Here is a 19,023-nt window from a genome sequence, read left to right as displayed (position 1 = left end):
ACCTTTTCTAATCTGGTTTAGAAACTTAAAGCAGGGTCATTTCCTCTGTATTCTATTTGTTGAGGCAGTCCCCAGAGTTCTACCTAGTTTCAGGGAGAACGGACACTGACTCTACTTCTTAATGGGAAGTGTGTCAAAGAATTTACAGACAAAACAACAGGTTTTTCAAAAGTCCAGACAGGTGATGTCCAGACAGGTGAAGCTAGATGAGAGCACCTGGGAATGAATACATACAGTTAAGGCCAGGGACCTGGGATATCCTCAAGTGACAAGATGGGGCAATGACAAGGTGTGACCAGAGAGGTGAGGAGAATGGTGGGGCACTGGGAAGAGGGGAAGAAGAGTTTCAAAGAGGGAGGGATGAGCATGCCGAATGCTGCTGTGGGCTCAAGCAGGCTGCCGACTGAGGGCTGACCATTGTCCAGCACTCTGATGACCCCATTAGCTTCATTAGCCCAGAACACAGCCCTTTGGTTTCAGCTGAGTCAGGAGGATCCGCTTCTGAGCTGAGAGTCAACTAAGGTGAGTCTCAGTCTTGCCTGAAATCTGGCCTGGAACCGCTCCCCCTCTCCGGACCTCAGAGAGGATTCCTCAGAGGGGAAACGGGAAGAGATTTTGTGCCAACGGTCGGTCGGGAACTACAGTGGGGGTGGGGCAGAGGGTGGATTGGGGCGGGAGGGAGCTGTTTCTCTAACTTAGCATAACCCTCAGCCTTTCCTGAACAACTTTCTCAGAGACAATCAGTAACGTGAAAAAAATAATATATTGTATTGGGAAAAACACAATTTGTACAATTCAATGTTGTCTGGTCTCAAGAGAAACTCCTTCCCTCTGCAGACGCCTTCCTGGGGCCCTGGGGGGGCGACCTGGTTGGAGGAGACCAAGTCCCTGGGTCTTCAGTGTGCTCCAGTAAGAGGCATAGTTGGGCGTCCACTTTCCTGCAAAAAAGGCCAGGATAGTAGAGGCTCAGGTTATGTGCTCAGGATTGGAGTCTGGGGTGGTGGATGGCTCTGGGAACGGGGTGTTGTATATCCCGTCGATGGTCACCTTTTCTGGCGTCTCAGCTCGGCCCTCTGAACTCTTAGCAACTGAAGTACCGGGTCGTCCTGGAACTCGCTGCCGTCAGAGTCTAGGGGAAAAAGGGCGAGCGCCAGGCTGTTGACTCGTAAGGTGCTGGACTGCCGTCCAGATCCACGCAGCCACGCCCATCAGCTCACCTTCCGCCTCCTCTAGAAGTCTGGCAGCCTGGCAGAGCAGATCTTCTGAGGGGGCGTGGCCAGCAGCAGAGGAGGGAGCAGCCGCCGCATCGAGAGACCCCGCCTTGAAGGAAGGGGGCGGGGCCCTGGCGCCAGGGAACGCCTCCTTAGCTGGAGTGGGCCGGACCTTGGGCGCCTGATACCCAGCTTCAGCCAAGGGAGTGTCTTTGTCTTCCCTAGGCTTCCACACCGCTAGGGGGAGCGTGGCCTTGGCTTTCGGAGACTCGGCTTTAGACCGACTTGGCGGAGTCTGTGCCTTGGGAAATTCTGATCCAGATAGAGGGGGCGTGACCTCTGAGCTAGGTGGCGCAATCTTGGTTTGGGGCTGTGTGGTTTTGACTTTCAGAGATTCACCCTCGGGTAGAGGTGGGCTCTCAAGGTGAGGGGGCGTGTCCTCCAGGCCGTCTGGGAAGAGTCGAGCTGATACTACTTGGCCCAGGGCGCCTCTGAGCTGGGGACCAGGCCCCTTGTCAGCTGCCACGACTGCCCCAGCCGACTCCTGGCGCGGGGCTCTGCTACTCCGAGGCTTGGGGCCCTGCCTCTCCGGCTGGGCCGGGCAGCTTGGAGCAGGAGTGGGCGGGTCCTGGGGGGCGGTTGGGGGTGGGAGGGTGGAGGCTGCGGGTGCCGGGGTGGAGGCGGGGGGCAGGGATGTGGCAGCCAGAGCCACAGGGGTTGACGGTGCGGGAGGAATGGCCCCGAGAGATACCCAGGGACCAGACTGCGGGGCCCAGAAGAACCCATGGGGGCTGGGACCCCAAAAGATGTGTGGAGAGAACCCTGGGGGAATAGGAGGTCTCTCCATATAGAAGGCCTCCAGGGGCCCAGGTGGGGCCACACTGGCCCAATGTGGGACGCAGGGAGGCTGGGTTCCCAGGGAGCTGAGAGTCTCTGCAGGGGCAGAATGGGCCTGTAGACAAATGCGGGCAGGGACGGGAGAGGGAGGAAAAGGGCAGAAGGTTCTTCAGTTCCCTTCTGGCTTCCCCTTCCTCCAACTTCCCTTAGCATCCCTCCCTCCAGCCCCCTCAAGCTCCCCACCTCATTCCCCAACCCTCACCCCTACCCCCACCCCCGCTCTCACTGGAGTGGTGAGGGCAGGAGTCTGGGGTAGTACCCAGGTTCCATCACCCTGTCCTCCTCGAGCCTGAGCCTGAGCCCGTTCAAGCTTCCGCCGCTGCCGCCACTGGTATAGAATGTCATCCTCTGGACGCAGGGGTGCCTGGGAGGAGACCTGGGCTGGCGCAGGGATGGAGGCAGGCACTGGTGTTGCTGTGGGGTAAGTAGAAGGAGGAAGGGTAAGGTCACAGGCTGGTGTGATGAGCAAACCAAGGACAGCGTGCATACCCCCTCTGACTGTACCAGAAAGGTATTCAGACAGGCTCTCCAGATAATGTCCCTGCTCCTCTCCCAAGCAGGAAGCGAGAAAAGGGGCAGAGTCAGAGGCAAGAGCACTCATGGGCTTCTTAACCTGTCGTCATTCAGTTCTTTATTCATCAGCAAATATTTATTGAGTTCTTCCTATATGCCAGGCACTGTTCTGGACATGGTGTTCACAGCAGTGAACAAGACAGATTCTCCAAAATCTACCCACTTCTCCCCTCTTGACTGCCATTTCCTGGGGCCAGCCCCACAGCAGGATCTTCTCTGGTCTACTTCTGTCCTCTCAATCTGTCCTGTCTAACCCCCCACACCCCTCCACACCCACCGCAGCCAGAGGGAGCCTGGGAACATCTGAGTCAGGTCAGGGCCCTCCTGGAATGGAAACCTCCCCTGTCTTGGTAAAAAGCAAGCTTTTGCGTTTGTGTTTCCCACTGCTTGGAGTGCTGTTCCCTCCTGGATGCACACGGTTCCATCCCTCCCATGCTTCAGATCTTTACTCAGATCTTTATTCAGATCACCTTCTTAGTGGGGCCTTCCCTGGCCAGTCTATTTAAAACTGCAACAACTGCCAGCCCATATCCTCTTTCCTGTTCCAGGTTCCTTCTTAGCTCTTTCTGCCTTCTAACATATTCAGTGTGGTACTTCTTTGCTTTCTTCTCTCTCCCTTTGCAATGCCAGCTACTCAAGGGCAGTGATTTTCGTCTATCTGACTATCACTACATCTGCAGTGTCAAGAACAAGGCTGGTGCCATCAGTATCTGGGCATAAATGCCAAAGGAACTATTTATTATATTGAACTGCAGGGTCCAGGGATACAGCAGTGACCAAGGGGAGGGCCATAGGCTGTCCTCAGTTCAGTGGGGCAAATGGACATCATTCTCAGCACCCAGAGCCTAACTTCATCCGTCAAGATCAGTAGGGCTCTTGTCTCTATGAAGCCCCACCATCTGATGCTGCATAGAGAAGAGGGTGTCATCCTGGATGTTTCTCTCTCCCACTCCCTTCTGTTTCCTGTGACTCTACTTCCAAAGCTGGCCCCTTCCCTCTACTCTGTTCCTTAGGCTCTGGCCCAAGAGAAACTACCAGCATCTCTCACGGTGGGGCAGTGGGGCGGGGTGGGGGGGTGACAGTAGCCAGAGGGAGTCTGTTAATAACCCAAGAAAGATTGAATCCCTCTCTGCTCAGAACCCTCCCATGGCTCCCCAGTACTCAGATAATGACCAAATGCCTCCCATGCTTCCATGGCCCAATGTAATCTGACCCCATACTACTCTCAAACACCACCCGCCCCCCCTTTTCTAGTCCATTATCTGCACCGTGCTCCCTTCCACCTTAGGCCCTCTGTATATGCTGCAGGGGTGTTGTCCCCACCTTTGTTGTTTAGGTCTCCACTTAGCACCTCTTCCAAGAAGGCCTTCTCTGACTTCCCAGCATCACCATCCTCTCTTACAGGGCCCTCATTTCTGCTTACATTTCACATGTGTTTGTGGGGTTACGTGGTTACTTTCTGGCCCACATGTCCTATGAGGACCATGAAGGTGGGACCACACACAGCTGTTTCACTGTGGAATCCCCAAGTCCCCTGCCAGGGCCTCATCCACAATAGATATTCAATGCTTTTTAGACGAAAGGATGAGTAAATTTAAAGGACAACTCATGAAGTAGATACTAGCTTTATCCTCATTTTGCAGATGAGAACACTGAGGTTTAGGAAGGAGAGGAGAATGAAAGGTGAGGTAAAGCTGAAAAGAAGCAAAGAATCAGACAAGCGAGAGCTCTGCCAGGATCACATACCACACAGGTGCACCTGTTTTCTGTGCCTGCCTGTCCCCATTCACTCGAACCCCATAAGACACAGACAGGATCTGTCCTGTGCACCACTGCGTCCCAGGACCTGGCCATGGAGTAACAGTAATCCAGGTCCATAATCCCATCTCTGAAATCTGAAGACTTCAGGTGGCTGGAATTAGGAGTTCAACAATTTGCCTGCTTCAGCGAAAACACATCATACATCCAGCACCAGCAGAGGGCTGGCTCGGTACCCTAGACACATTAGTATTTGGTTGAACAATATGAAATTGTCCATACTCAACCATCTTTTACTAACAAGGACAAGTTTCCTGTGGTTCAAGGTAACACAGTCATAGCAAAAAGTATGTCTATTCATCCTCAATGAGATACAGAGAGATGATAAACACCTTCATATTCTTTCGGTCAGATTTTGCTGTCCAAGCAGGTACGGGGCCAAATGAGGAAAAGGCCTTCAGATTTTGGAAATTTGTGTTCAGAACTGCAAACAGGAGGCAGAGAGAGAACCTGCCATGTTAACTGGTGCTGTGAGGACTGTGGCAAGAGCTCCCTGTACCTTCAACTCATTTATTGCTGATTTAAAACTTGGAGAAACAGAGAGGCCCAGAGTGGATAGATGTCAGAGCTGGGATTCACATCCAGTCTCTTCTCGATCCTTGCCTCAGAACTTACCATGTGCCTTGGGGTCAGAGCCCTTGCTGAAGTCAGGGGTGAAGGTCACGGAGAAGGGAGAGAGGCCATCAGAGCTGACTGGGAATGAGGAGCTGCTGGTATCGCTAGGGCTTAGTGAGGAGGCAGAGATGGATGCCTTGCTGTAGGGAGAAAGCACAAGCAAGGCAAAAGGGGTCTCAGAGGCGGTGCGAGGGGCCTGGAGCTGGCGGGGGGCGGGCAGGAAAGGCACCTACCTGCGTCTGAGCAGCCTGGCAGCTCTGCTCTGTAGGCTCAGTGTCTCCAGGTCCAGCAGGGACGAGTTCCATGTGTTGAGGCTCTGCGAGGGAGGAGGGATTAGAGGCTAGCTCCATCTTTTTTTTTTTTTTTTAAAGATTTTATTTATTTATTTGACAGAGAGAGAGGAAGGGAAGCAGGCTCCCCGCCGAGCAGAGAGCCCGACGCAGGGCTCGATCCCAGGACCCCGAGACAACGACCCGAGCCGAAGGCAGTGGCCTAACCCACTGAGCCACCCAGGCGCCCAAGGCTAGCTCCATCTTAAAGGGTGCTGGGAAACAGACTTTGGACACAAGACCTGGAGTACAGGTCTGTTACAGCTGATAGGCTCACATGCTGGTAAGCCATCTAAGGAATCCACTCCTTCTCCCCAGGGAAGGGGGACCCAGTTTTCCTCTGGGGATTCACACCCCTCCTTGTAGTCATTATTGTGGGAGAAGGGCTGACCCCACCTTCCTGACCAGGCCTGGCTAATCACAATAGTCTGTCTTCTGGTTCCACAGCAACTGGCTCAAAGATAAATGAATAGCAAAAAAAAAAAAAAAAAAAAAAAAAAGAATGAATGAATGAGAGTAAGCTCTGGGGCTCTGGATGGAACTACTGGAAAATGCTCCTCTTTCCACTAAAGTGATTATGTAAGCTAGAAGCCAAGAGTCACTAGGGCCATGTTCACTACTTCAAGGGGAAAGCCTGCCTGAGACAGCCCAAGAAAGAGGAACAGAGAGTCAAGAGAGTCAAGTTCCTCCTAAAACCATTCAAACACCTGGATCCAGCCATGCCTGAAAGCATATACATTTAAATTTCTTGATTGCATGAGCCAACAAATCCTCCTTTTTTCTTTAAGCTTCCTTGAATTGGGGATTGACTCTGTAATTCTATCCTAGGGCTGGTGGTATCAGTTCAGGTACATAGGGAAGAAGGTAGATGAGAATATATATCACCTGCTTCATTTCCTCAAGGGGGGCCACAGCCTTTGCCTGAGATGCACTGGCCACCTTGGCAAGAATTGGGACTGCTGTGCTGGGTCTTCCTTCTGGTTCATTGGCTCCTGCTGAGAAGCCCCAGTTGATTTTTAGGGAGGCATGGGAAATGTCTGCTGGGGGCATTGATCAGGAAAGGTTTTAGGCCGGCAGTGGACAGGACTGAAGCTGGTACCTGCAGCAAGTTGACTGCTGGTGTCTGGAGATTCAGGCCGGAGCCACCAAAAGTCAGCTGGGGTTGGGCCTGCAGGCTGGCGCTCCTCTCGGCTTGTGGGCTGAGCCTGACGGAACCGGTTTATGTACCTGTGAGCATCAGAGAATGGGAGGCGGGTGAACGAGGAGAGCCAAATAATAATAATAATAATAACAATAGCGAAGTTTATCAGATACTTTGGCAGTACCTAGTGCTTGTCCCTCAACATCTGTTTTCTCTTACAGAGTAATGCAGTATTATATAAGACTGTATAATACTAGGCCCATAGCCACTCTTCCGCAGATGCATTTCTCAGAGGCCCCTATAGTTTTATGGCCCCATAACTAAGTTCTTGACCAGCAGGGTTTTGAGATGAGGAGATGTGATTCTGGAGAGTGGATGTGGTTGGGAGCCATTCTGGTCCATAAAGGAAAGGGCAAAAGCCTAGTGATGGGAGGCAACAAGACAGGAAGCAAACCGTGTCCCTGACACCTGAGCCAGGGGATGCCATGTTGGCCTTGGTTGCTTCTGCCTGGACTGTTGCGTGAGGGAGAAATAAATGCTCTCTTGATTAAGCCACAAGTAATTTGGGGCTGTTTGGTAGAGCAGCTGAACTTGGATGCTACAAATCCAAGGGCTCACTATGTGATAGCATACTTTATAGATACTAGATACTTTATAGACAGTAACACATTGAAAGCTTAAAACAGCCCTAGGGGATATATGCTGTTAATACCCCCAATTTACAGATGAAGAAACTGAGGCCCAGATCATCAAATCCCATAGAGCTAGGATTTGAACCCAGGCAACCTACCTCCAGAGCTCTTAACAGCACACATAAAGTGTGGTCCTAAAAGTGTTGCATAAACAACTCTTGCTATGGTGATTATTATGGGATGCCTACCCCCTCCTGATCCAAACCCTTCTCTCCCCCAGGGCTGCTGGGACTTACTTGGCCACCACAGACTCCCTGCTGTCGATCAGGGTGGGTGATGGAGAGGTTCCCATCTGTCCTTCAGTGGTGCTGGGCGGGGAAGGGCTTTCTGAGCTGGATGGCCAGGACTCTTCAAACAGTTCAGAGGAGCTGGGACCTGTGGCCAGAGCCTTCGGAGCTTCTGCGGGCCTGGACCTCTGGGACCTGGATGGGGTCAGAGTCTAAGATAGGGAGGTAAGGAGAGAAGAAAGTGAGGGTGGACGGGTCATCCCTGTAGGGGAATGAAGGCACACGTGAAGTTTGTCTTAGTCGAGTCAAGAGGGGAGGAAACATATCCCACAATGGTTACAACTTAGAGTGACTGGGGGCTACAACAAGGGATCCAGATGACAGAAGACTGGGTGAGGGCAGAGCCATGGGGAGGGGAGGAGGGACTGTCTCTTAATCTCTCACCCCTGTCTCTCATCACATGTCCTCCTTCCCTCTGGTTGTCACTCCCTCACCACTGGGCTCACACACAGCACTCTCTATGGAGTGTCCTCACCTTGGGGTGCCAAGTCTGGCTTCCGGATGGCCAATAGTGGCTTTGATCCAGGGCAGTATCCTCAAGGGGGTTGTCTTGGATGGAGAAAACTGGCAGACTGCAAGAGGAGAGTGAGTTTGGCAGGCAGAGCCTTCCTGTTGAGGGGTTGTGGGCTGGAGTCAGGTTTCAGGGTTGGGAAGAGGAGGGGAGAACCAGATTACCACTCCCATAGATTCCAGGAAGAGATGAACTATAATTCCCATGAAGCAGCGCTGCACATTCAAGATAATGATACTAGAGGCTCGATTACCCACCAGCCCTTGGGGGCAGTCTCAGAAAACCAAGAACTGCCAACTGGTGGTTCTTAAGCCTGAATCCAATAAAGGAGCCTTTTAAAAATACAGATCCATGGTCCTTACCCCAGGCCGAAAAGAATCATAATATCTGGAAGTGGGCTAGTCATCTGTATCTCTTTGGCACCGTCCCAGGTGATTTCGACGTGGAGCTCGGGTTGAGAACCACGGCTAACCCCTTACACTGTACATTTCCCATAAAGTCCTGGGTACACTAAGGTGTAAATGGTAAAAGGACTACAATCCCCAACAGCAACTGGGCTCCGTCTAAGCAATAAAGTTAAAAACCAACACCCACAGGAATCTGGGGCAGTTTTAAAATTCAGAAATTTAACTCCCAAGATGACACTGGACACCCGTGGAAGAAAACGAAAAGCCCTTGGAGCCACTTGGAAAGCGGAACGTAAGACGCAATGGGACCCCGAGATGGTGAAGTCCAAAGCTGGCGCTGCCGGCGGATGTGGAGCATCTTGGGAGTCGTAGTTCCAGTGCGGTTTTAAAAATAGAGACTCCGGACCTTAGCAAATCGGACCCGACGCTGTGTTCATCTCACCCTAGGTCTTCTCCAGGCCTCCTGGGGTCCCCGGGAGAAGGATCGCCCTCACCTGCCGTCCATCCAGCAGCTACCTGGGCGCTTCCGCCAGCTCCGCTCTCTCACTGGGCTGAGCCTGCGTGCATCTTTGTTGCTAAGCAATGCCTGGCCAGGCCCGTCCCTCTCCCGGAGCGCCCGCGCGGGAAGAGAGCGGCCTCCAGGGCAACCAATGATGGAGGAGAAAACAAAAGTAACTGGGAAGCGGCCAAAGGGAGATGTCGCACAACTGGCCGTACCTTCGGACTGAATGAGAGAGCGTGTTTGATTGGAGAACCGTGGCGCGTAGCAGTAATTGGCAAGCCTGTGAACCAATGGGAAGGATCCGAGGGTGAGCTCGCGGTTAGGAGGGGTCATAAAGTACTCTCTCTTTCCAGCCCTGCCTTATAGCCACTCCTACTTTTGCTGCCGAAAGCTTGTCTGGACTCCAAAGTAACCACCGTTTCTTGGGTACAGGGCAATCGGGGAGTCTGTCGCCTAACTGCCGCCCCTCCATCAGTCGCGCCAGCCAACCGGTACCGCGGAGTCATTAACCACTTCCCGTCTTGCTGTAGGAGCAGCTGGTTGCGCTAAGTGCCAGGCCTGGGCTCCTAGCCGAGGTGGTGGGATCAAAACGAGCTATTTCGGGCCCGGCGCGCGGCCCCTGGGGGGCCAGCCTGGACTATTCGTGCCCGCGCCCTCTGGCCGCTGCTCACCTGGCAGACCCCGCTACTCTGCTCACCCGAGGCTGAGTCAGAGGCCCCGAATTAGGCCCGGCTTGCCGGGGGGCTGGGCCCAGCGTTCTGCTGAGATGGGAGTCGGGTCTGTTCTGTGTCCTCCTGACAGCCTGGCGGGCTACCACATTCCCTGTACCCAAGAATCTGCTCTTAAGACCGCCGTCTGCGTCATCCCCAGGGCTGCCTGCAGGGCGGGAGTGAATTAAAGGGACTGCGAACTCTGCGGTGGAGTTTTCGGGCCCTGGGTCCCAAATGCTGCGCCGTCAAGGCTACGCCTCCTCAGCCTTAGTTTCCCCTTTGGGAAAGCGGGGGATCACCTCTCTGGCATCCAGCAGGCGCTTAATAAATGGCCAAGTCATTGTTGGGCTTTCTAAATAAGGCTCTATTAATGGCCGGGGCTGGCAGCGGTCCCAATGTCCCCGGGCGGCCCGCCGAGGGGCGGACACAAGGCATACTATAAGAGCTGCTGCGGCGCAAGCAGGGGCACTGCGGAGCCTAGGGGCGGCGGCGGCGGCGGCGGCGGCGAAGCAGGATGGAGATCCCCGTGCCTGTGCAGCCGTCTTGGCTGCGCCGCGCTTCGGCCCCGTTGCCCGGGCTTTCGGCGCCTGGGCGCCTCTTCGACCAGCGCTTCGGCGAGGGGCTGCTGGAGGCCGAGCTGGCTGCGCTCTGCCCCGCCTCACTGGCCCCCTACTACCTGCGCGCACCCAGCGTGGCGCTGCCTACCGCCCAGGTGCCAGGCCTGGGGGAGGGCGGTAACTCGACCACTTGCAAGGCTTGGGGCCCCCGGTCATCCCGAAGGGGCGGTGAGGAATGTCCCCCGACTTTGAGCCGGGTGGAGAGTCCGGCCACTCAAGAGGGGCTTCCAGAATTCCTGAGTATGGAATCTCACAGGCCGGATTACTAAGGCGGGGGTGGGGGGGGCTGGTCATCTGAGGAGGGTCTCAGCTCTGAGGGGCTGGAGTGACTGAGTCACGGATAGGGTGGGGCCGTCACTCGGAGGCGATCTTTAGTGACTCTGAAGGGGGCTGATGACCCGGGAAATCTGGGGAAGAGGGGGCGCTCAGTTACTCTGAAGGGCATGGGGGTTCCCAGGGGCTCCTGAGGGGAGGGAATGTTTTGTCATTTCTCGGGGAAGAATTTGGAGACTGTACGTGGTGACCCTATGTCTCCTGGAGAGACAGAGGGGGCGGAAGGGTCCTGTGACTTGAGAAAGAGGGCGGCTGGCTACTCTGAGAAGTTGGGGGGAGAGTACTGTAACTGTGGAGGGCATAAGGGGCCCCGTGACTCCAGTGGGAGGGTAAAAAGACGACACTGGAAGCTGGGGGAAGAGGCATCTTGGCAATTTCTGGTGGGGGGGCAATGGTGTGCAGTAAGGGCATCAGGAGTTCTGAGGTATAGGGGGCTGGGGATTCTGTGTCCAAAGGACACTCTGACACTGGGGGAGGACACAGGCCTCACCCTGTGAGAGCGGAGGTCCCTGACCTTGCAGGGGAAGAGGGCTTCATCTCTCTGGATGAGAGAATCTCAGTGATTACAGGGGGACGGATGATAGCAGTTATTCTGGGTGAAGAGATCCTCTGGGGCTACAAGTGGGAAAGGGGACTGCCCAGTTCCGGAGGCCTGCGACAGGGGCAGCCCCAGAACCAATGGGGGAAAGGCTCTGTTGGCTCCTGGGGGCCTCGCCCCAGTGATGACAATCGGGCTGTGCTTAGGTCCCGACGGAGCCTGGGCATTTCTCAGTGCTGCTGGATGTGAAGCACTTCTCCCCGGAGGAAATCGCCGTCAAGGTGGTTGGCGACCACGTGGAGGTGCATGCGCGCCACGAGGAGCGCCCGGTGAGCCCGTTGGCAGGGGTGGGGCCAGAATGCGTAGGCGGGACCCGCAGGCCTGAGGGGCGGGGCATCCATGGGGAAGGGGCGGGGCCACTCAAGTCCCCTCTCTCTCCAGGATGAGCATGGATACATCGCGCGTGAATTCCACCGCCGCTACAAATTGCCGGCTGGCGTTGACCCTGCCGCCGTGACGTCCGCGCTGTCCCCTGAGGGCGTCCTGTCCATCCAGGCCGCACCCACAACGCCCCAGGCCCCACTGCCGCAGCCGCAGGCTGCTGCCAAGTAGGCGTCATGCCTGAATCCCGGGAGCCGCCTCAGGCCCCCTCTTTTAAAGCCGACCTGACTCCGCCCAGCCAGATGTCCCAAGCGCGCCAAAACCACCCACCCAGTCTGGGATCCTACCCTGACCCTGACCCTTCCCCACATAGACCATGCCCTGGTAACGTAGATCATTCCACCGACACTCCCATTCTCACACCCCCTCCAGTTTTCAAACTCCTGACATCTCCCTAGATTCCCTGCCCTGGGGTACAACCTACAGCCTGTAGTCTCCTGGCCCCACTTTCTTGGCATGTAAACCCTCTCAGAACTCCCTCCTCTGCTTCCTTCTGACTCATCTATTAAAACATCTCCACATCGCAGCATTTTAATCCTCTTCCCTCTCCAACACTGGATTATGGTGTGGCTAGCCCTGCCCCCACCCCAGGCCAGTCAAGCATAATCCCCCTCCACCCCTTGAATATCCAGACCATCCAAGGCCTCGGCCTTGAGATTCTGGATCCTTCCCCTCATTCCAACTGGACAATCTACTCTCCCCACCCATCTTGTGACTTAAACCTCCAGCCAGCGCCCCCTCCCAGACTCTTAAACCCCTTTTCTGACCCCCACCTCACCCTTGGACACCTATTTCAGGCCCAGCAGGATCCTCAACCTCAGACTGCACAGATACCCTAAGCCCCATTCCCAACTCTAACCAGAACCACCCCCTCCACCCAGTCATTCTGTCTTAATTCCCAAATCAGCCACACAGCACAGTAATCCACCTTTCACATGCCCCACCCCCCCATTTTCCAAGATCCAACCAGGCAGCCACTTTTGCTTTGGTATCCCACAATCCTTCTCCCTCCTTGAATTTCCTGTCACCCTTAACCATTCCCCTCAATAAACGTGCTACAGCTACACCAACTGCTTTATGTCTGGGCCGGGAAATGCGGGCTGGAGAGAGCGGAGGTTGGTGTGAAGGTGTGGGGAGGGGATGTTTATTGGGGGGATGTGTGAAGAGCAGGGAAACATCACTGTCGCTCATACATCTCCCGGAGGATCTTCATGCTTTCTGAGTACCGAAGCTGGTTCCGATGAGATGCCTCCTTCCACCTGTGGAAGAGGCAGAGGGAGGACTTAGCAGCTGGGACAGAAGCCATGGGGGTGCAAGCAGGTTCAGGAACGCTCACCTCTGGCGGATGCGTTTCCAGCGCTGCATGTTGCGGTAGATGAGTGTGGATGGTGAGGGCTCAGGCTCGGAGGGCTGCGTGGACAGGGAGGCCAGGCTGGGTTGGCCATGCCCAAGCCCTGTACCAGTGCCCCAGAGCCCTGGGCCAGCCTGCGTACCCACCTCATCATCAGGGGTGCCCTGGGTCTCAGGCTGCAGGGGGGATGGAATTCGGGACCTGCAGGCATCTCCAGGCGGCCCGGGGGCTGTGGGCGGGGGCAGCTTGTATACATCACGACTCTTGCTGTTGGTGACCTCCGAACTCTGGGGACACAAGGGAACCCACGCCAGGCCCAAGAGAGTTAGAGAAGAGGGCCAGCAGTACGCACTTCCCTCCTCCTGCCCTTCCCAGTGACAGCAGACACAAAGGTCTCACTGGGGACCCGTCTTAGGAGCCATGCCAAAGAAATGTCGCTTTGGGGATCCCTGATTCTATTCTATCCAGCCCAGGGACCCCCAATCACTCCTACCCAGCCCAGTAACCCTCATCCGCCACCCTAGGCAGGTGGCTACACCTGGTTGCAGTAAGGACCCCTGTCAAGCCCCCCAGCTTTTGGGAACCTCTAATCTTGGAGGTCACATCTACCTGCCTCAGGAAGCCCTGTCCCCTCCCTCTGGCAGGCCAGGTGGTTGTATCTGTCTGCTTTAAGGAGTTCCATCCACACTCTCAGCCAAACGGTTCACATCTGTGTGCTGCATCGGATCCAGCAAACACAGAGACCTGTGCCTGCCTATCCCACCAGCTTTGGGAGAGGACACCCTTCACCATCTCCCCACTGGCTGCCCGGAGGGGGCCCGCCGCATGTCCAACCTCCTCGTCCTCAGGCAGCGGGCGAAGTGGGGAGCTGGGGGAGCGCTCGCGCTCGCGCACTGAGGGGCTGTTGCGCATCCAGGCTCGGCAGATGGGGTAGAGTGGGGTGTTCTCGCTGAACTGAGCCAAGTCCACACTCCGGTCAAACAGCTTGATCACATACGTGTCTAGGGTAGTGGGAGGAGAAGGCGTGTGACCATCCTCACACAGCTCCCCGACCCAGCCGGCCCTCTAGGGCCATAGCCTACTCACTGGATCGCTGTGGCCCTCCCTCAGCCAGCCCATCATCCATCTCCCTCCTCTTCTTCCTCCGCTGGTGGGGGAAGCGGGCTGATGGCCTGTGCGGGGCAGGAGAACATCAGGACCACGGCAGGGGCTGGTGACCTCCTGCCAGTGAGTGGGCTGGGGCCCCTGCCACCTTACCGTTTGCCAGAGGCTGCAATGGAACAATCCCTGTGTGGAGAGACAAGGTGTCAGCAGGCTGACCCTCAAACAAACCCCTGCTCAAAACCACCCAAAGGGTGCCCTGGGGAGACTGAGATGCTCACGTGGACACCCCACCCCCGACCCCTTAGAGTCTGCATCCCGCTTGAGCCTCCAGGGCTGTAGATGACAACCAGGAGTGGACTTAAGCTTCTGCTGCCACAGGGTCTCTGTACACATGGGCTGGTTACAAGTATGGTAGAGGAAGCTTGGATAAAGGAGGAAGCTGTCTCACACAAATTCTCAGATTCAGATCCCATCCACAAAACTTACTTGTTGTGGGTGTCCGAGGGGGTTTTCCCAGCTTCTTCCTCCAAACGCTCCCTGGTAGCAGGAGAGAACTGTGGGCTCGGGGTTCCCAGGGCCAAGTGGGAAGACAGAGTGGCTTTTCCATTGGGCTCCCTGCTCCCTAAGTCAGCCTATGGGGCCCTACCCAGATCCACCCAGGACCAGAGAGAGGGTCCAATGTGCCAGGACCCTGAGCCCCCAATGACCTGGCCAGATCCCAAGATCCCAACCTGTCCATGTGGCTCTTCTCCAGCAGACACTGCAAAACAGCATCAAGTTGGTTCCGGGCCTTGGCCATCTCCAACTCTGGGGAAGAGGACAGCGATCAGGAGTCAGTGCCCAGGTCCAAGGCAGGTGGGTAGCCAACTGGGCTGGGGAAGGGCATGTATATCCAAGCCTCGAGCCAGGCCCAGGCATGCTGAGAGGGGGCAGTGGGCAAAGACAACTGATGTGAAGAGCAAAAGCCCTGGGTCCCAGGGCTGTCCCACATGCTCACATGTGACCAAAGCCAAGTCATCTTACCTCACTGAGCCTGTTTCCTTATCTTGAAAATAGGCCTCCCAATGCTACCTAACTGCAAAGACTATTCTGAGATTTAAATAAACCTATGGTGTATATAAATCTCTGAGCAACATGTAATAATAATAATAAAGTTGTACGTATGTGCCAAGAATGGTTCTAAGGCACGTCTCATCTGTTAACCCCGTTATATTTTCAAAATGACTCTGACAGGTAGATATGTCTTATGTACGATGAAACTGAGGCACAGAGAAGTTAGGCTACTTGCTCAAAGTCACACAGTGAGGCAATTTTAGGGCTGAGGATTTGCACACAGGCCATCTGGCTCTACAGCCGAAGTTATAAGGCAGAGACTCAAAGTGGGTGCAGAATCTAGCCCCCAGATGTATTTTGTTTGGCTGACTTTTTGTTTTATTTGATGTTATTTTAAATCTGAATGGACAACACTTAGTAATTTGGAGACTAGGGGCACCTGGGTGGCTCAGTGGGTTAAAGCCTCTGTCTTCCGCTCAGGTCATGATCCCAGGGCTCTGGGATCGAGCCCCTTTTGGGGGGGGGGGGTCTCTACTCAGCAGGGATCCTGCTTCCCTCCACCCCGCACCTGCCTCTCTGCCTACCTGTGATCTCTGTCAAATAAATAAATAAAATCTTTAAAAAAAAATAATTTGGAGACTGCACCTAAAATATCCATTTTTGGCAGGAAATGACATCTGGGCCCACCTTCCTGCATTCCTGGCTCTGTCCACCTGTGTGTTTGCCTGCCCTCATCAGAGAATTTAAGGAGGTGATAATGTTATAAATATTCTCCTCTCACCCTTGTGGGGTGTTTATTCTCTTCTTCCAGCCAGTACCTAGCATCACTCTGTCCCAATGCTCAAAGCCTGGAAGGACACTTGGGGACATGCTTTGCCAGCCCTGGGACAGGGAGACACAGGGATTCCCAACATCACTGAGGAGAGACATGGTGGGGGTGAAGGGCTAGAGGCAGTTCAGAGTCTAGCAAAGAGCCCTGGGCAGGAGCCAAGGCATTGATCATACCCACATCTCTTTCCCTAGCCCCTGCTTCTCTCCTGAACCTTAGACCTTGGGATCCCATGGTCTCCTAGATATCTTTCCCTGAACATCCCCTCGGCCCTTACCATCTACTGGGTCCCACACTAGCTTCGGGGCCTCTCTAAACTTTACCCCTTTCCCTGGGCCATTTCGGGGTAGTCCCACGGCCCCCCAATCCCTCCCTGGGCCTCATAACAGACACCTCTTACCCTCCCCTACCCCAGCCCACCAACCCCAGGGCCTGTCCACTTGGCCTCCTGAGTGTCTCTCCACATACCCCCTCCGTACCCGGGTCTTCTCCCTTACTTCTCCTGGGCTCCCAGCCTCAATCTCGTCCTCTGATCTATCCTCCACAACATAGCTAGAGGACTCTTTGGAAAACCAAACCAAACCTAATCCTCTCCTGCTTAGAACACTCTACAGCTCTCCAGAGCCCCGGGACTGAGCTCTTCTACCCAGTGTTCACAGGCCTCCGTGCCTACGCCTGCCCCAACCATTATTTGTGGCCAGGCCTTTACTCTTCCACCCACAGTTTGTTTGTTTGTTTGTTTGTTTCATTTGGGGGGCATTTTTATTAACTTGCTCCTCAGTTCTGAACCCTCCCTTGGCTACCCAATTCCCCTCTAAGCAAAAGCCAAAGTCCTAACTTGGGGCCACAAGATCTGTTCCCTTCCCTCTCGCTCTCTGCTGTCATCCCCTCATGCTCCCTACACCTCACTCCCTCTGCTCCAGCCACACGGCCTCCATACTTGTCCTCGCACGGGCCAAATCCGTTTTCCACTTCAGGGCCTCTTCAGAGCTGTATCCTGATCTGATTTGCTGGTCCCTCACCTACCCTCATGGCTCTCTTCCTCATCTTGTCAGATCTTACCTTCTCCTGTTTCGTTTCTATTACCACTTATACCATTTAACACCCTACACATCATTTTACTCTTTTTGGGGGGTGGGTGGGTGGAGGAGGGGTCTGGATTCTGTGCCACTAGCCCTCAACATGCCAGTCCTGGTTTCCCATCAACTCGGACCCAACTCAAAATGACTTCCTCTCTCTCAGCTTCGGTTTCCCCATCCACCACATTTCCTACTTCCTAGGATTATTGGGATACAGTAACGGCCAAGATTAAAAGCTTCCCTGTACTTCAGGCTCTGAGCACAATGCTTGACCTTTGCTGTTAATGACCACTGCTGGATATAGGGAAATTGAGGCAGAGCCAAGACGAGTCCTTTTCAGAGTTACACGGCTCGGGGTCCCCATGTCTCACCGCACCGAAGAGTCTGAGCCACCACCATTCAACCTCAAATGCTACCTTGAGTACAAACCGGAAGGGTATGAAGATGGCAAGAATCGTCCCATGCCTGACAGCGATAGTCAGATGGGTGGCAGGAAAAAGTTGAGTGGTCCGTCTTATGGCGATAATCCTGTCTTTCGGAGCTCTCATACCCCGATCGGTCGTTGCTCCCCTAAAAGCCCCCTACCTCGGAGTCCTCACCTGATTTCTCCACTTTCACCTTCACCGGGAACATGGTTTGGGCTTGAGGTGTGGCTAACTGGGTCAGAGGAGCCCAGAAGAGCCCAGGTTCACAAATCAAGGCTGAAGGCAGACGGGAAGAAGTCAGATAAGCTTTGTGTGCGGCCAATCCTCGGCGCTGAGCAGTGTCCGGCGGCGACCGCCACTGCAGCCGCCACCTCCTCTAGTTTCCCTTCTGTGGGCGGGCCCCTTCGGCAACTGCTTATTTCCATTTGTCAGTGCAACCGTCGATCTCATCCCTGACCAATTGACAGCTGCAGCCATCGGCTCCCAGGTCTAAGTCCCACCTTTCTGAGGCCCCGTTTCCGGAAACAAACCAACGGCATCCCGGAGCGCTTCTTGGGAGGTGTAGTTCCAGCTCCCAAACACGCAGCCAGAGTAACGGCGCCTGCGCCGCGCGAGGCACTGTGGGTGATGTAGGACCAGGGCTTCGCGAGGCCTCTCGGAACTTGTAGTGTTAGAAGCTTTGAAGAGCACGAATTCAGCTATTGACGGGGTTTATTTAACCGTGGGAGCCCTTTTTGTCCCTGAGGAAGAGAATTCTGGAGTTAGGCCGCTTTCAATCTTACTGAGCACTCGCTAGGTGCCATCTATCTGTTAATCTCTCTTCAGGCACCTCATTTATTTAGCAAGTATTTGTTAGAGTGCCAGGCACTCTTCTAGGTACTGGGAACACAGCACTGAACAAAACAGACAAAAACTTTTCCCGTAATTGAGCTTATATTTTAGAGGATGTGAGATTACAAGAAACAAGTAAAACATATTAAATGAAATGTAATGAGAAAGGATAAACACTGAAGGCACATTGGGAGTACCAAAGTAGGGGCTGAATTTCAAAGATGGTCAAGGAAGCCCTCTCTGATAAAACTCTTGGCTATATATAACGCTGCAGGCAACATCCTCAGAAAACGGGAAACTTCATTTACCACATACGCTTTGGCTCAGGTAACTTCTAGGAGATAGCACTGATATCCAAATTTCTGATGAGAATACTGAGACCAAGTGAGAAAGTAGTTTTCAAATTCACACACCACCAGCACAGGATAAAGGCCCCTAGCAATGCCAGCAATAATCCTTAGTTCTGCATCTGTAAAATAGGGTTCCAGAGCAGGAAAGTTCCTATTTCAGAGGGTGCAGAGAATGAAGGACTGCACATATATGTGAAGCACTAAGCCTGGCACAAGGTAGGCATTAAATACGTATTTCTGAGTATTTTTTTTTTTTAATTTTTATTTATTTATTTGAAAGACGGAGATCACAAGTAGGCAGAGAGGCAGGCAGAGAGAGAGAGAGAGGGAAGCAGGCTTCCTGCGGAGCAGGGAGCCCGATGCGGGGCTCGATCCCAGG

The 19,023-nt window shown here is 54.3% G+C and overlaps 3 protein-coding genes and 1 long non-coding RNA gene across 10 annotated transcripts; 2 read left to right on the top strand and 2 right to left on the bottom strand.

The window, feature by feature from the left end:
* Nucleotides 1–744: 744 nt before the first annotated feature.
* On the bottom strand, nucleotides 745–9,209 carry PROSER3 (proline and serine rich 3). Of its 7 annotated transcripts, none has more exons than XR_014305188.1 (11): nucleotides 8,924–9,099; nucleotides 8,039–8,190; nucleotides 7,513–7,715; nucleotides 6,543–6,670; nucleotides 6,329–6,435; nucleotides 5,348–5,430; nucleotides 5,115–5,254; nucleotides 2,382–2,522; nucleotides 1,218–2,163; nucleotides 1,048–1,129; nucleotides 745–938 (listed from the first exon to the last, which is right to left on the bottom strand). XR_014305188.1 is itself a non-coding variant. In XM_082708762.1 (11 exons), the coding sequence occupies exons 1-11, from the start codon at nucleotides 8,478–8,480 to the stop codon at nucleotides 812–814; spliced, it is 2,148 nt and encodes a 715-aa protein (XP_082564888.1). In that variant the 5' UTR covers nucleotides 8,481–9,209; the 3' UTR covers nucleotides 745–811. The 7 variants fall into 7 exon arrangements, 5 of the variants coding, with proteins under 5 accessions (XP_082564888.1, XP_082564891.1, XP_082564892.1 ...); XR_014305189.1 differs by lacking the exon at nucleotides 8,924–9,099 and adding an exon at nucleotides 8,437–8,751 and having other exon boundaries at nucleotides 6,329–6,438; nucleotides 8,039–8,135; XM_082708762.1 differs by having other exon boundaries at nucleotides 2,335–2,522; nucleotides 6,329–6,438; nucleotides 8,039–8,135; nucleotides 8,437–9,209.
* A 136-nt stretch (nucleotides 9,210–9,345) lies between these two features.
* On the top strand, nucleotides 9,346–12,686 carry HSPB6 (heat shock protein family B (small) member 6). Its single transcript, XM_082708768.1, has 3 exons — nucleotides 9,346–10,405; nucleotides 11,388–11,510; nucleotides 11,623–12,686. Exons 1-3 carry the CDS (start codon nucleotides 10,208–10,210, stop codon nucleotides 11,791–11,793), a joined length of 492 nt encoding a protein of 163 aa, XP_082564894.1. The 5' UTR covers nucleotides 9,346–10,207; the 3' UTR covers nucleotides 11,794–12,686.
* Nucleotides 12,687–12,744: 58 nt separating this feature from the next.
* LIN37 (lin-37 DREAM MuvB core complex component) lies at nucleotides 12,745–18,203 on the bottom strand. The gene is made up of 9 exons (XM_082708767.1): nucleotides 17,638–18,203; nucleotides 14,809–14,884; nucleotides 14,564–14,614; nucleotides 14,231–14,260; nucleotides 14,060–14,145; nucleotides 13,808–13,974; nucleotides 13,120–13,260; nucleotides 12,959–13,032; nucleotides 12,745–12,881 (listed from the first exon to the last, which is right to left on the bottom strand). Exons 1-9 carry the CDS (start codon nucleotides 17,669–17,671, stop codon nucleotides 12,800–12,802), a joined length of 741 nt encoding a protein of 246 aa, XP_082564893.1. The 5' UTR covers nucleotides 17,672–18,203; the 3' UTR covers nucleotides 12,745–12,799.
* LOC309852370 lies at nucleotides 14,832–15,910 on the top strand. Its single transcript, XR_014305190.1, has 2 exons — nucleotides 14,832–14,932; nucleotides 15,798–15,910. It is a non-coding gene; the product is annotated as an uncharacterized lncRNA (long non-coding RNA).
* Nucleotides 18,204–19,023: the final 820 nt, after the last annotated feature.

This window comes from Mustela nivalis (genome assembly GCF_964662115.1).
Source record: "Mustela nivalis genome assembly, chromosome: 18".
Taxonomy (NCBI): domain Eukaryota; kingdom Metazoa; phylum Chordata; class Mammalia; order Carnivora; family Mustelidae; genus Mustela; species Mustela nivalis.
This window is presented reverse-complemented; position numbering and strand designations above follow the sequence as displayed.